The sequence below is a fragment of the Carlito syrichta genome, unplaced genomic scaffold (genome assembly GCF_000164805.1).
Source record: "Carlito syrichta isolate Samal-C Ts95f unplaced genomic scaffold, Tarsius_syrichta-2.0.1 Scaffold309115, whole genome shotgun sequence".
NCBI lineage: Eukaryota > Metazoa > Chordata > Mammalia > Primates > Tarsiidae > Carlito > Carlito syrichta.
The window spans coordinates 175,739-191,272 of NW_007253211.1; the positions used below are offsets into that span (position 1 = coordinate 175,739).

A 15,534-nucleotide genomic window follows, 5' to 3' on the forward strand; every position below is an offset into this window, starting at 1 on the left:
ACTCCAGTCTGGGCGACAGAGTGCGACTCCAACTCAAAAAAAAAAAAAAAAGATGTGAGAACTTATCTCCTGGTATAATCTATATGATGCTCAGGTTTCAAATTATTGTTCTCAACTAAGTCAACTGTAACTGTATTCTAGCAGGATCCGACAGAATGTAAGGGAAAATTGTGGACTTCCTTTGAGCTCAGTTTAAAGTGAAGCCTTTCACCAAGCTGTAGACATTTCCCTGCAAAGGCTTGAGGGTCTTGGGCTTTGTACTCTGATTTTAACTGCCTCAGGCCAGTTAACTGTTTGCTTTACACAGAGGTGGCTTTGATACTAATAAGTGAGGCCTCCTGGGTGCTCAGCTTGTGTGAAACTCTGTCTGCAAAGAATTTACTATCTGATTACATAGATGTGACTAGTCATAGGAAAAAATTAGAGGCAGTAAAGGTCAAGTATGTTGAGTTCCAGTTGACTTTTAAATGATCACAGTTTGGGAGAAGAGAAAGCAGTAAGGTTTGGAGTAGTCAGGAACATAATACCCTGATGGATGCAAACGAATTGGAGGGAAGGGGCTACATGCAGGAAGGCCCAGAGGCAGCCACAGGCAGGGTGAGTTCACAGGCCACTGGCCAGCCTGGCTGTGGCAAGTGAGGTCTGCTTAAAGAGGGTGGGTGAATTTTGGAGGAAGCCCTTTGGAAGGCAAGCAAAGGAGAATTCACATTTAATGTGAAAGGAAATAGAGTGCCAACAATGCTTTTCAGCGGGGGAGTGGCAAGATAAAACCGAATATGACTGAAAGGAACCGAGGAGAAGAGAGACAGCTTACCGTCTTCCTTCAGCCAGCTAGCCATTATGGGGGCTGATGCCTGTGAATTAATTACAAGAGAGACGGGGAGATGATGATTTGCAAGGAAAGGGTAGTTGACAGAAGGTTACAGGAGCTTGAATGGAAATTCCAAGAGAAAATGGGACCACAGCCTCACCCTGTGACTTAGCAGAACTCCTAATATGGCACCAGTGACTACGTGGCTAGCAGCTTGGGTAAGCGTCTCTTCTTTGGGTACCCTTCCCAGTGAGACTCTTACCAGTTCTTTCTTCCCTTTTAGGAATCTCCTCTCCTCTAGGGGGTGGCCACAGGAGGGTTCTGTCTGCTAGCATCCCATTTGGATTCTAGCGCACTTGCTGTTACCTGAGACCCTTGGGGCTAGAATTCCAAATAGCAAATAGCTTTTTCTGAAGTCTTTAAGAAAAAGAAAGATAAACAGGATTCTTTACCTCCTTGTAGAGCTTTATTTGTATTTTATTTATTTTTTTAAGTAAGAGTCTCCTTCTGTCGCCCAGACTGGAGTGCAGTGGCACGTCATGGCCATGGCAACTGTGGCCTGTTGGGCTCAGACTATCCTTCTGCCTCAGCTTTACAAGTAGCTGGAACTACAGGCACGCGCCACCAACTCCCAGCTAATTTTTTGATTTATTGTAGAGACAAGGTCTCGCCAAGTTGCCCAGGTGGGTCTCAAACCCCTGGACTCAGGTAATCCTCTCACCTCCGCCTCCCTAAAGGCATGAACCACTGCACCCAGCTCCTCGTAGAGCTTTAAATCACGTGTTTTCATTTACAAGTGTGTTTTAGTTGTATTCTTTGTGGAGACTTTTTTTGGTAAGGGGTCAGGGAGTTGATGAAGGCTGTGGGAGTTGCCTTTGGTCATGGAAGGATTTAGATGCATGGGAGGATGGATACAGGAAGGGGATACATGGAGGGAGGGAGGAAGGCTGGACGGGGGATGCATGGATAAACAAGAATGTTCTCAGCAGGACTGTGGAGGTTAGTTACGAGTAGCCGAAGAACTAGTAACAGAGGGAAGTATTAAATGAGTTTACAGGTCTTTAAAAATATATCCACGTTTGTGATTGAGTTAAGCTTTTAACCAGTTTCAGCACAACCAGGAGGCCTGGTTGAACTGAGCCTGCCCTGTGATCAACCCTCATGCATTCTGTGGCTGGTTTTCACACTTGTTTCGGCCAATGCATCAAATACTCCTTGAGTTTTGGGAGACTGTCACATGAAAGTGGCTTGAACGGCAGTGTTAATTCATCTGCAGAAGTGCCTCATGCTGAAGTGGCCCTGCTGTACAACCAGCAAGCCACCCTGAGCAGTTAGCAGTCACCAAGGAAAGGACCCTGGTTTGCATATTCCTGCTTAGTACTCCAGTTCAGACTTTTATTTCTAGTTAACGAGAGGCTAATGGGTTTGATCAGGGCAGTTGGTGTCTGACCCTTGCCAGTCTTGTGAGCAGGGCCTCATCACACAATGTTTGCAGTACAGAATCAGGACAGGACTTAGTGCTAAACCCTGTATTCCTCTGTGTTTGCATTCGGTGTACATAAGTGATACAAAGGGACACTAGTGGAACCTGAAATGTGAATGACTTCCCGTTTTGAATGTCCCTCCATCCCACTGTTAGAAAGCACTTCCCGCTTGGCTTCCTGCCACGGGACACCCTGGACAAGCTGTTCTTGGTGGGCGAAGTGCTGACTGGCCCAGGATGGAGGAGAAAGAGGGTCCTTGTGGTGTTATCTGATGATGCCATCAGCATATACTGGGAGAGCATGTTATTTTACAGCCATGCAGCAAATGCTTTTTGTTAATCTGCGTGAACCTTTTTATTTAAATTAAATCACAAATCAAAATAAAGACAGATATGTGAAAGTTTCCATGTTGTGGTGGTGTATCTAAACAACAAGCTGTCATATAAAGAAAGAGTAACCCAAAAAGTTCTCTGAGACATCTTTGCTTCATTAGGAATGCCAGCCTTCTTTTTTTTTCCCCTGGAAGGTTAAAAAACAGGGAGCTGACTCAGCAGCGCAGTGTATTTCACAGTTCATTCATTCATTTTACAGATATTTAAGCCTACTATGTGCAAAGCAGAAATAAGTAGCAGTAGTAGCTTCTACTCTCCTACAAGGGCAGCATACAGTTAGTGTATGTCAGTGACACATTTTTAGTGTTTCTTTTTGGAAAGGGTATTTTGACTTCTGTATAATTTTAGGAAGAACTCTTAAGATATTGCAGGTGTACCCTCACATAAGCTTAGTGATAATCAAATCTCTGGCGAGGAGGGACTCTTGCTATTCCACAGGGGCACTGTAAACTATTTTGGACAACAAATCAGAGAAACAGTCGTTATTTTTAGGTTTGCTTTGAGGACAGGATTATAAGAACTAGATCGTAAATGGTCCTTTCAGGAGATTGTGATGAATGGGACTGAGTTTATCTTTTATGTCTATAAAAGTCAGTCTTGCTGACATGATTCCTCATAGAGAATGGTGGCTTTCCATCTGATACATCTGTCCCTTAGTCTGTTTTCCTTATTAGTAGTGGCACAACTTTTACAAGAGATATGTCATTGGTGCTGGGTTAGTAAAACTATTTGGCATCTGCTTTTATTACAGATAAAAGTTGAAGAGTTGCTAGGCCCCCTAATAGAATGAAAATTATCTGAATTGCCAAACCCTACCTTTAGGATAGGCTTGGGGTTGGCCACCAGAACCTGTTACACTGGGTCTTGGGACACTAGTGGAACCTGAAATGTGAATGACTTCCCGTTTTGAATGTCCCTCCATCCCACTGTTAGAAAGCACTTCCCGCTTGGCTTCCTGCCACGGGACGCCCTGGACAAGCTGTTCTTGGAATCTCCGCCAGGCCTTTCCTCTACAGCTAGTGTTGCATTGCCTGTGTTCTGTGATCCATTTGTGACACCTATAATCCTGCATGTGGGGGGTCTAGATTATAAAGTGTTTTGAAATAGGGTGACTCCCTCTCTCTTCCTTGAAGTGATGGTAGTTAATTTGGGAGGAAGGAAAATAGAGGTTTTTCCTCAAGTCACCTTTCTGCACCAGGTGTAAATATAACATCTCCAATATACCATTCTCTGGGTAAAAATTAGTTAGGTATCATTTTCTTCCCAAAAAGCAAGGAACCTCAGTCAGTAAATAGAGGATAACCATCATCTAAGCTAATTAAATGCCACGCTGGAGGGTCTGAGGGCCAGGACACTAGGGCACTCGAGTGGAAATCGAAAAGTGCACATCTTTATCCTCTCTCCGCCAATTGCATAGAACCTGTTTTATTTATCTGTTAAATGGGAGTGTGCTGCACCTTCTTGGCAAGGTCAGGTCCTCCCTTCTCTGGGTAGTTCAGAAAGTCACAAGGCCAGTGCTTGCTTTATCAAAGCCCACATGAAGTTTTGTGGAGCTTTGAACTGTAGTTAAATTTAGGGGAAAGGGGAAAATATTTCATAGGGAAAAAATGCTGTTTGCTTTTTGAGTTTTCTTTTTTCTGTGCGTTTTTGTCTGCACAGAAACGTTTGTGAGGGTTCTAAATCTTAAGGGAATCTAAGCTTTTCTTGCTTTCCTGGGGTCATTCTGGATGAACGGTAGTTGGCAAGTGCTGAGTCAGAGCAGCTTGTTTTAAGCTGCTTTACTTTCTGCCTCTGGTGAGTGTGACAAGAAGGATGGGGTCTGAGAGCCCTTTGCTGCCCCGCCCACACTTGCTTAAGTGGGTGGGTGTAGTGGCTGCTGAGATGGTTGCAGCTTTAGCCTGCTGCTGGAGGTGAGGTTGGCTCAGGGACTGACAAGCAGGTAGCATTTTAAACACCAGCTGCTGTGCTCACCAGTGTATGTCCTGAGTCAGGTTACCTGACCTCTCTGATCCTGGAGAGCATACTTGTCTTTTGTGGGTCTTTGTGAGGATAGAAGAATGTCAGGTGATACTGCAGCACCTGGCACATGGCTGGTGCATCATCAGTGCTGGCCTGATGGTTCACCACCTCAGGACTTTTTGCTTTAGTGATACTACCAAGCAGCTAGAGACATACTTTTGGTTTGAGGGGCTTCCTGTGGAAAAACAAAAAGCAGAAGCAGTTCCATTGACTCCACTGAAAAACTATGGAAACTTCTATCTCATGTTCCCTGTCCTTGACAGCTTTGACCTCTGGCCTAACCATGACTAAAGAGCATTTTCCCTGGAATACTGTTTTTCACTTTCTGAGTCAGGTACTTGTGTCAACTCCTAGAACCTTGAATCTGGAAAAATTTAAGGAACAACCTGAGGTCTTGTGAGGGGAAGAGACCTCACCCAGTGTCACTTGGTGAGTGGGTGCAAAGCTGGAAGCAGAACCCAGATCTCCTCACATTTCTGCATGTCCTGCATCCTACTGCAGTAGGTACAGGGAGGGCTGTGCATCTCCAGAGAGCCCAGCCTCTCCTAGGACCAGATGGATGCAGGCTCTGACCAGAGGGATGGCATAATCCAAATACTTGTGTCCCCTATTTAAAAACTTGGTTTTGGAAGGGCCAGTATACCTGTGACTTAGAGGCCTCTGACACTCCAGGTAGTAGTTTGAGTAATACCTGCCCTCCTTATTAATTGAACAGATATTTACTGGGTATCTGCTAAGGGCCAGGCACCATGCTAAGTCTAACGACATGGTAACAAACAATGAAGTCACATTGAAAAGGGATTAATCACTGGCGACTCCTCATCTATGCCCTTTTATTTCTTTTCAAAGAAATAATAGCATTTTTAAAGCCATCAAATTCTGACCCTGCCCACATTCCATCAAAAACTAATGGAAAATGTTATCTCAGCATTCGTGTGCTCCACACCTCGAGTTGTGCCTGGATTGAGGATGCTTAACATAGTTACCAAGCATCAAGAAGTCCCCTCTGGTCATTTGTCATGGGTATGGCAGAGGTGCCTGTTCTCCTGCTCATTTGATCCCTCTGGCCCAGGAACCCTGCTATTTCTGGGCCAGTTGAGGGTGTAGGATCCTGGTGAAGTTGGTCACCAGTTCCCTTTGCCTCTCTATGTCTTGGTAATGACTGAGTCTCACCAAGGGTCACAGTTGGGGGGAAGGGGTCATCATATGTCATCATCCAGTGTGTTCATTGCTCTTCTAGCTGCTTTTGTTTTGTTTTTTTGAGTTGGAGTCTCACTCTGTCACCCAGACTGGAGTGCAGTGGCCATTCCCGGCCACCGCAGCCTCGACCTGCTGGGCTTTGGCGATCCTTCCGCCTCAGCCTTCCAAGTAGCCAGAACTACAGGCACGCGCTACCACACCTGGCTAATTTTTGATTTATTGTAGAGATGAGGTCTCGCCAAGTTGCAGGTGGGTCTTGAACCCGCAGGCTCAGGCAATCCACTCACCTCAGCCTCCCAAAGGCACGGAAATTACAGGCTGAGCCACCGAGCCCAGCTAAGCTGCTTTTGATGTCGGCCCATCTTGGTGTCTCATTCTTTTTTCTTTTTTTTTTTTTTGAGTTGGAGTCTCACTGTCGCCCAGACTGGAGTGCAGTGACCACTCCCAGTCACCGCAGCCTCGACCTGCTGGGCTCTGGCGATCCTTCCGCCTCAGCCTTCCAAGTAGCTGAAACTACAGGCACGCGCTACCACGCCCGGCTAATTTTTTGATTTATTGTAGAGATGAGGTCTCACCTGCCCAGGCGGGTCTCGAACCCGTGGGCTCAGGCAATCCTCTCACCTCAGCCTTCCAAAGGCACGGGATTACAGGCTGAGCCACTGAGCCCAGCAGGTGTCTCATTCTTAACATAAGGGGAAGCAAAACTGAAGCCTCTTCTCCCCACCCAGGCAACATAGAAAGTACTTTTGGCAAGGTGGAATAAACCTTGTCATGTGGTAGAGGAGGACACTACAGTCCATCACCCTTGGTTTTGAATCTGCCTCTTAGTAACCATGTGACCTTGAGCAAGTCTCTGCAGTAAAATGGGCATCAATGAAATGGGTGTGATAATAGTCACCTGGCTTTTAGGGCAAGTATGAAGATAAAAGGCAAGGTAGGATAAATTCCCAGTACCACGCCTGGGACATAGGTGCTGAGTAGATAGCCACTGTTTCCACTACAGTGGTTTTGTTGGTAGTTGACCAGCCATAGCCTACATCTGAAGGTAAGGCACATGAAGTGGTGTGTGAGGATCTTTAGCAGAGGGGTTGAGACATTGTTGTCAAAAGGAAACAGGAAAGCTTTGTGACCTGGGTGGGGAAGGCTGGCACTTTCTGCCAGATGAACGACAAGGAGGGTCTCTCCGGTGACCCTCTCTTTGGATGATGTGAGTCAATAAAGAACCTAGCAACGTGAGACGCGCTGCTCTTTGGCCTGCTGAGGTTGATATGATGAGGACCCTCGGGCCTTGTCTGTTCATGGGGGCTTCCTCTGGCTCCCCCAGGAACCGTAGATCTTGTGCTTGGTTTGGTTGTCAAGTTGCACTGCTTTATCTGCCTTCACTGACTGTCTTCACTCTCTTCCAGGGGCTCCACGGGCCTTACCCCTTCGGCCAATCTTAAACGGGTGTCAGCAAGAAGAAAAATTAACAAAAGACAGAAGGCCTGACTCTGGGGGGGAGGGCGAGGGGTTCCTCTGGATTGCAGACCACATCACATGGACCCCTGGCTCTGACCCCCCATCCTGGAAGAAGAGGAAGAAGGAGAACAGACTAGTTTTGAGTAAACTCAGTATGCATGTGTGAATGCTGAATCGCAGGAATGGTGTTGAGGCTACGAGAAGAAGTCCGTGCAGCCACCTGGGGTTTTGTTTATTGGGCATCAGTCTAACAAGTCATTAGGTCACTTGGGAAGGAGGAAAAAAACACTTAAAATGGAGGGAAAAAGCCATCTTTTTAAACAAAATTATTTTGCCTACAGAGAGGTTATAGTTTTGAGCACATGTTGTTTTTTTCCCCTCTTTGCCCACTTTTTTTTTTTTTTTAATAAGGGGTAACATACTCTTTATAGAATAGTGCTTGCTCTGGAAGTGATTCAGGCTAAAAGCTGGCCTGGCATGTTTGGGGACTGCGGATCAGTGCTACAGGAGTATATCTGCCGTGCCACCTGGCTCCAGAAGTCTCTGACCCTATTTGTTTTTCATGGCATCAGTCAATGAATTATCACCCTTTTCCTCCTCTTTTCTCTTTAATCTTCTGTTGATTTACACCTTTGGCATTTGTACTCATCAGCCTTGTGGCTTGTTAGCATCAGAATCTCTCTGAAGACCAAACTTCCCTGTGTGGCCAGCAGAGGAAGGTTTGAGGACAGATCTCGGGTGACGTGGATTTTCTGAGGCCGAGAGGTCCTTCTGCACACCCTTGTAACGATTCAAATTGCTTTTCTTCCATGTTTCTTTTGGCAGAGAGAAATGCCATCCTGCTTACTGCTCTTTTGGATTCCTCACACAGTGGCTCCCGTTCGCTCTGGGAACACTGCCTCTGTGCTGGGACACGTGCACAGCACGTGTGCGCTCATGGGTATAGGTGCAGCTCACCAGCAGGTGTGCAGCAGGTGAGCTGAAGGCAACCATGCTTCTCTTTTGCCACACAGCTCCCTTTCCTGTGTTTTCCTCAGCTGTCCTGTGGTTTCTCACAGCCTGTTAGTGGAGGCTGATCTGTTAAGGGATGAAAATACAGTCCCAAATGAGGAGCTTGTCATGGGGAAGAGCCCACAGCCACTGACTGCTTGATCTTGGAGAACACATTTAGATGGAATGAGAGAACTGCCCACCCACCCCAACCCACCCCTGCCCCGGGATGCTTGGTTATTGCAGGAAGGTGGGCAAGGGGCGAGGCCAGTCGCTTGGCATCCTGTGGACCAGAGCAGGTCAAGGCATGGGTATCTCTGAGGAAAGCGCGAACCCCGCTAGAACAGCTGTCTGCCAAAGATACAAGAATATGCAAAGTCCCTCTTCTCACCCCCTCCTTCCCTCGAGTCTTAGTTGGTTTGAGAGCCAGGGATATGGATCCAGGGTGCGGTTGCAGGGTCACCTGCCTGTGGCCACACCCCCATCCCCCTGGGGTGTGAGGCAAGCAGGGAGACTAGGTGACGCGTGGCTGCAAGGGTCATATAGCCTGGGTGTGGGTGAGGGTCTGCCTGCCTGTCTGTTCTGTCTGGGTGTCTGAGTTCCAAAAATGTGTGTTGTTGGTTCCTCCTCATCCTCTTCTGAGACTTGTTTTTTGAAGCTTGACTGTGGGAGAAGAGCTTGTGTGAAATACCCCCTTCCCCTCCTCCCCCACCCAAATAGAAGGGGGAATACACTTGAGTCCACTGGAGTAGCCCCGGGGTGGGTAGCACTGGCCTACCGAGAGTGTGCAGCGGGGTCTGGGGCTAGACCTGAGCTTACCCTGGGAACACCTGCTGCCTGTGAACACGTGAGCGCCCCATTCCCTAGCAGAGCAGAGGCACGACCCTGCCAGGTACCCACGCCACAGGGCTCAGGACGGCTTTTTGTCTGAGGGCCTTCTCAGGCCTAGGCTGCTGCTGCTGTTGGTGCCAACATCCCGGACACTGCCCTGGAGCCCAGGCATACCCAGCTGTTCTTCTTGCTTTACACCCTTGAAGCAGCACATCTCCACCGCCCCCGGCAGGCCTGTGAGAGGCTTCACAACCCTCCTTTCCTGACTTCCTCGTCTGCCACTCCAGGTGCCCCTTCCCAGTGTCCCATCGGGGGCTCATATGCCAGCATTCGTGGCTCTGGGCCTGTCAGAGTCATCTGTTTCTCCTCTTGCTTCAAGGCAGCCTCACTTGGCAGGTTAAGTGTCCCAAGCACCTGGCTCCTTTTCCAAGAAGAAGCCATTTCTGTGCACATCCCTGGAGAAGTGAGCTGCTTGCAGAGGGCGAGAGCAAGTGCAAGTCTTGGTATGCGGGCAGAGAGGCCCATGGCCTCCCCACACTCAGGAGGATGTGCTCATTCTCCCTCCCCTCGCTGATGTGGCCCAGATCAGTGCCTAGAGCCCTGCTCTGCTCCCCTGCCTAGTGGGGTGGTAGCGGCTACCTCTCAGCCCAGTAGTCCCTGCTCCTTTTAGAATCTTCACCAAGTAGCAGGCCACCTCTGGTCAGGACCACCCACATCTGGCATCCAGGTGGCGAGGCAGACACCATCCTTAGGTGATAGGGTCTGAGCCCAGTTCGGGAGACAAGGGATTCAGGCTTGGGAAGAATCTGTCTGTGTGCATGGAGTGAGGTGTGTGTGTGTGTGCGTGTGTGTGTGTGTGTGTGTGTGCACGTGTGCATGCCTTTTTTCTTTTTGCCGTGGGGACAGTTGAATTTGGGGCACTTTTGACTGGGTGTAACCTTGAACCCATCAGAGGTACTTCCAGCTGGAGAGAACCTCACCAAACAGCTGGTGTGGCCTGAGGATGGCCATGGTGGGAAGTGGGCATGAGAATAAATACCTCCCCAAATTCAGCCTGAGCTCCAGCAGGAGAGGATGGCAGCATTGCCTGGGCTGGAAAGTGCTAGCTGATTCCCCCACCCCACCTTGCCTCACCTTCCCCCCCTCCCTGGGTGAGTGCAGGAGTAGCAGTGGCTGCCCCTTCCACCTGGCCCATGGCGTGTGCAGCAAGCTGGTGGGTGTTTGTGGTGGGGCCTCATGGTGCCTAGGAGGAGATGATGATGAGGAGGTTTTTTCCTTATTGTATAAATGAATATTTGTATGATTAAATTAACACACACACCAAAAAAACTATTTCCGTGTGCGTCTGTGAGTTTTGTTGCACTTCAAGCCTCCTGTGACTTTTGTGGCCCTGTGATGGCTCTGGGGTGTACACTTTTTGACCTTTGGGTCTTTCCCTTTTGTAGATGGGAAAACCGAGACCCCGGGGTTTATTATGTGGTTGGGAAACCAGTCCTGTGTTATGATGGGACCTGCTGCCCTTCATTGCTCAGTGACCAGAAAGGCAGGGAAACTGCCTGCAAGTGACCTCTAGGTCCCCAGGGTAGCCTGCCTCTTGTCGATCACCTCTCTGTCCCCAGCACATACGAAACACCAGTCACATTCATGCTGACGAGCCAACAAGCACTGTTGGGCCCTCACTGCGTGTGACCAGCATGTGGCACAGATGCGGGGATCACACAAGGAAGAAGGCAGAGCATCACAGCAGCATCTTGTTGGGGCAGGCAGACACGTGGGTTGGGGGCCTCACACCTCCCTTCCACCTGGGCCCCTGTATCCCGGATTAGGAGAGAGACCATCTCATGTGTTTCCCGTGGTGCTGTGGTAGCTTTCCAAGGTGCTCGAGGCATTTCTTCTGGCTGTTGTGGGCTGCGTGGGAGCCTGAGACTTGATAGGGATGACACTCCAGGCACGGGCAAGTGGACTTGAACCTCACCCATAGACCTACGTGTGACCTTGACGGCGACCGGTGGGGGTGCTGCACGTGGTCAGAAAGCACTTAAGCAGTCAGCCTGGCAGAAATTAGCGACAGATATGCTGGCGAAGGATAGGTTTCCTGGTCCCATTCCTCCTTGCCTGTCGCACTCGTCAGGGCTCACCTTTGTCTTCAGTCACTCATCTCCCTCTGGGTTGAAGAGAAGGGGATCAGAGGAGAAGGAAGTTTCTTTAGCTCACAGCCTCATGGGTGAGTCAGGCTGAACCATGGCCTCCCCGATGCTACATTATTGTCACTTAGCTAAAGAGCCAGCCTTTCACTATAGACCCCTGAGTTTGTCCTTCGCCCTGCCTGGCAAAGCCAGGTGTTCCAAGGCATGGTTGTGAGCCAGGGGACCCGGGGTACAGGGGTTGAGGGCAGGAGAGTCCTTGGCCGCCTGCTTGTAGGCGTTCAGTGAGGGAACCTGTAGCCACAGACTGCTTGAAACAGGCCTACGGAGAACTGGCCCTGACCCAAGGTCCTGGACACAAGACTTCTCTTTCTCAGAGAGCACTTGATACAGATCCCAGAGCAAAGGAACCTGGGACAGGCCCAGAGACCCCCAGGGCGGGTGCTCTCACCCGTGACAGTGCACCTGCATCCTGCTTCCTTCCAGGTGCCCATAGGTGTTTGTTCTCTGCAGGGGAGGGGCCCCCGCCCTGCCACCTGGGTCTTCTGGCAGCTCAGACCCACTCCCAGGCCTTCCTCAGCACCCCCTCTGCTGAACAGTTATTTGCTTGGCAGAATCTGTTTGTCTTTGGGGCTGTAACCTGTCAAGAAGTCACCAGGCCCTGGGAGAAAGGAGCAAGTCTGATGGTAGCCTGTGGCCTGAGCCATTCCCACGGGGCCTAGGTGACAGGGAGAGGGTGCTCAGCTGGGTCTGGGAGATGCGGGGGAGGCCGTCGCAGTGGTCCAGGCCCAACCCTGACAGAGCAAACAGGTACTCTCAGCTCCCTCCCTCCCCAGCTCAGGTTGTCCCCGAGTGCCTCCTACCTGTTCCCGTGAAGGCCTGTCCCTCACCTGCCTGCTGTGACCCAACCATTTTCCTGACACCACCTGCTGTCCAGCCCCATCGGGCTGCCAAGAGAATAGGCAGCAAGGCGGGTACCATGGCAGCCCCGGATTTGGAAAGTGGGAACGGAGCAGGCAGGACCACTTAGAGTTAGGGGAGCGTGTATGTGAGTTGGGGGTCAGGGTGTCCAGGTAATTCTGACCAGTCAGCATGACTGGTCGTGGGTCTCAGGGGCCGCCTCTGTAAAATGAAGTTGTACTTGTTTAGAAACCAGAACATGGATTTTAAAATATCCTTTTAAGCCCTTAGTTTCTAGATGCTGTGATCTGGGTCAGTGCTTCTCAAACTTGAGTGTGTTAAAATGCAAATTCTTGGGGAAGAGGGCAAGACTGCACTTCTGGCAAGCTCTCAGGTGAATGGGTACTCCTGGTCTTCCAGCCACACTTGTGTAAGGATAGTAGGGGGCAGCCTGAGGGGGTTCTAGCCCCCGGATCACCCGGCCTGTGCCTCCAGCCGGGATGCCTTGGCCAAGCCCACCAGGGCTTGAAGAAGCAGAAGTTGTTTGGCACAGAGTACTCCAGATGTGGCCACAGTTCCCAGCATCTCCAGGGCTGTGGGTTTTGGCTTAAACATGACTTCTAGTGTGCTGCTCATCCACTGCAATCATGGTAATATTGGCTAGCCGTTATTGACCAACTCCTATTAAACTGTTTCTATGAATTACCTCGTGTATCCCACAGCTACCCAGATGCAGCCATCAGGGCAGACAGGCCTGGTGCTCTGTGTGCAAGCAACTTACTCCTCTAAGTAAGGGCCACAAGTCCTGGAAGTGGCAGTGTTGGAGCATGGAGTAAGGGACCCTAACTTGATCCAGGGGCATCTGGGAGACTATTCGAGGAAGTGACACTTCAGCTGAGACCTGAAGAAGGAAAAGGGAAGAGGCTGGAGGAGACCACCAGCAGGAAGGTGTGAGAGAGGTGGTGTACTGGACAAAGCATTGTGGACATCTTTGGGCAGAGAACAGCAGGTGCAAAGGCCCTGGGAAGTAGAGGAGGTCGGGGAGGTGGGGGGTCAGGATGGGTGGGGCCTTGAGGTGACTGAAATGGCATTGGCTTTCACTCTGGGTAAGATGGGAGACACTGTAGGGTTGCGAGCAGATGGAGGAGCACGCCCCAAACCCCTTAAGGCCCCTCTTGCTGCTGTGTTGAGAAAGAACTGTAGGGCAGACGCAGGGAAATGAGTACGGTGGCTTCTGGGGGCAACAGCAGAGGAGGTGAGCCAGGGCTGGATCCTCAATTCTTTGGGCAAGCAGAGCCAACAGTTTTTGCTGACGGATTAGACGTAGAGAGTGGGGGAGAGCCAAGGCATCCTGGGATCGGGCCTGAGCAGCTGGAACCGACTGACCAGCGAGTTACCCCACCTGAGATGGGCAGGACCACATGGGGAGCGGGCTTGTGGGGAGAAATCAGGAGTCCCTCAGACCTGTTCAGTGTGAGATGCTCCTCAGGCCAGGGGATCGAGGCTGCATTTCAGGGGTGGGGCGTCATCAGCAAGGAGCCGGCACTTAGAGCCTCAGGACTGGTTGAGGTCATCAAGGGGTGAACGTTGGCCCTCATCTGTTACTCTCTCAAAGCCTGCTTTTTGCCTCACCCCCCTCCATGAGCATCTCTGGCCAATAAGACCCCTCCTCAGACTCAGAGCTCAGACATCTGCAGTTGGCCTCCTGGCCAGTATTTTCCTGTCCCTAGACCCTTGCGCCCCAGCCCTCCCTCTTGTCATGGCAGGTGGTCATGGTGTGGATGAGGGGCTGGATACAGTCCAGGCCAGGGGTGGCCCCATCCAGGAGCCAGGTGGCAAGGGCATGGAGGAGTGGGGTCAGGGCCCCAGTAGATTGTAGTTTAGCTCCCGAGGTCCTGTCCTCCCAAGGACGGGACCTTAGAGCCAAGTCCTAGAAGTTCCTCCTGCCAAGCCGCGGGACAGAAGTCAGAGGGGGGGTGTCTATCTAACTTGGGGTCTGAGGAGGGAAGCCCTGCAGGGGCCCGTCTCGCCTTTACCAAGCTCCCAGCCCTGGTCAACAGTCCTAGGTCCCTGATAGGCTGGGATGTCACTGCTCTCGCCCCAATCAGAGGGCAGTAGACAAAGCAAGGGCCAGGAAGGGGTTTGAGCCGCACGCTGAGGAAATCCTTCTCTCAGGATATGGCTGCTCTGAGCCACTTTAGGGGGGTTGGGGAGCAGGAGGGGTCCCTTGCTGGGACTGGGAATGTGGCCACCTCACCTGGTACGGGGTGCGCTCAAGGCCAGCAGAGGGCGCCGTGTCCCAGATTCTCACTCCTCAAGGGCCAGTGTTGCTTCCGCTCTCTGCTCCCAGGTAGATGAGTTGGGTTTGCCTGTCAGCTGGAAGACTGGTCAGCTTAGGTGCTCAGAACCTCAATGTTCTGATCTGTAGAATGAGGACAGTTTCTACCCCAGAGGTGTCATGGAAATTAAAACCATCATTAAAATGTCTAGCAGTATATGCCTGGCATGCGGTAAGTATCCCACGTGGGGTGACCATTGCTATCTTTTATGACCTGTCGCATGTGGCAAGGCCTGCGCCCCTGAGGAGAGGGGACTGGGTCAGTGAGCATTTGGGAGGAGGAACCCAAAAAATCTGCAACCCACTCGGGTGTCGCTCCCTGGACCACAGCTCTTATTTCTAGCAAACCCTTGTCTGATGGAAATGTCTTGGTTTGGGTTGGAAGTTGAGATGCAGGAAAGGATCATTCTGGAAGAGGGTCTAGGAGGTCTACTTTATTTTATTTTATTTATTTATTTATTTTGAGTTGGAGTCTCACTCTGTCGCCCAGCCTGGAGTGCGGTGGCACGCTCCCGGCCACCACAGCCTCGACCTGCTGAGTTCAGGTGATCCTTCCACCTCAGCCTTCCAAGTAGCTGAACTATATAGGCGCGCACTACCACGCCAGCAAGTTTTTTTTATTTTTATTTTAGAGACGAGGTCTCACCATGTTGCCCAGACTGGTATCGAACCCATGTGCTCAGGCAGTCCTCTCGCCTCAGCCTCCCAAAGTGCTGGGATTTTAGTTGTGAGCTAGCACACCTGGCCAAGAGGGCTACTTTATAAGAGGCTCTAAGGAGAGGAAGCCACACTCAGCAACTGCTGAAAAAGTGAACAAACATACAGGAGAGACTGGGAGCCTGGCTTGTGCAGGGCTGGCCTGATTTCTGGAGGTAGACACAGCCCAGCTGAAACCAGACAGTGGTAGGGGCTCCTGTGGTGGGTGGGTGGGGGGTATGGATGTGCCCACGGCTGCGAGTGACAGCAC

At 50.6% G+C, this 15,534-nt stretch overlaps 1 protein-coding gene across 1 annotated transcript in view; it reads left to right on the forward strand.

Annotated features, from left to right (window-relative positions):
- Positions 1-10,517, forward strand: part of CUNH6orf106 (chromosome unknown C6orf106 homolog) — a 94,381-nt gene extending 83,864 nt beyond the window's left edge. Inside the window, exon 5 of the mRNA XM_021717001.1 lies at positions 7,313-10,517. Coding sequence (XP_021572676.1) covers positions 7,313-7,348 — 36 coding nt within the window. The 3' untranslated portion in view covers positions 7,349-10,517. The remainder of the gene's footprint in view (positions 1-7,312) is intronic.
- The last annotated feature ends 5,017 nt before the right edge of the window (positions 10,518-15,534 follow it).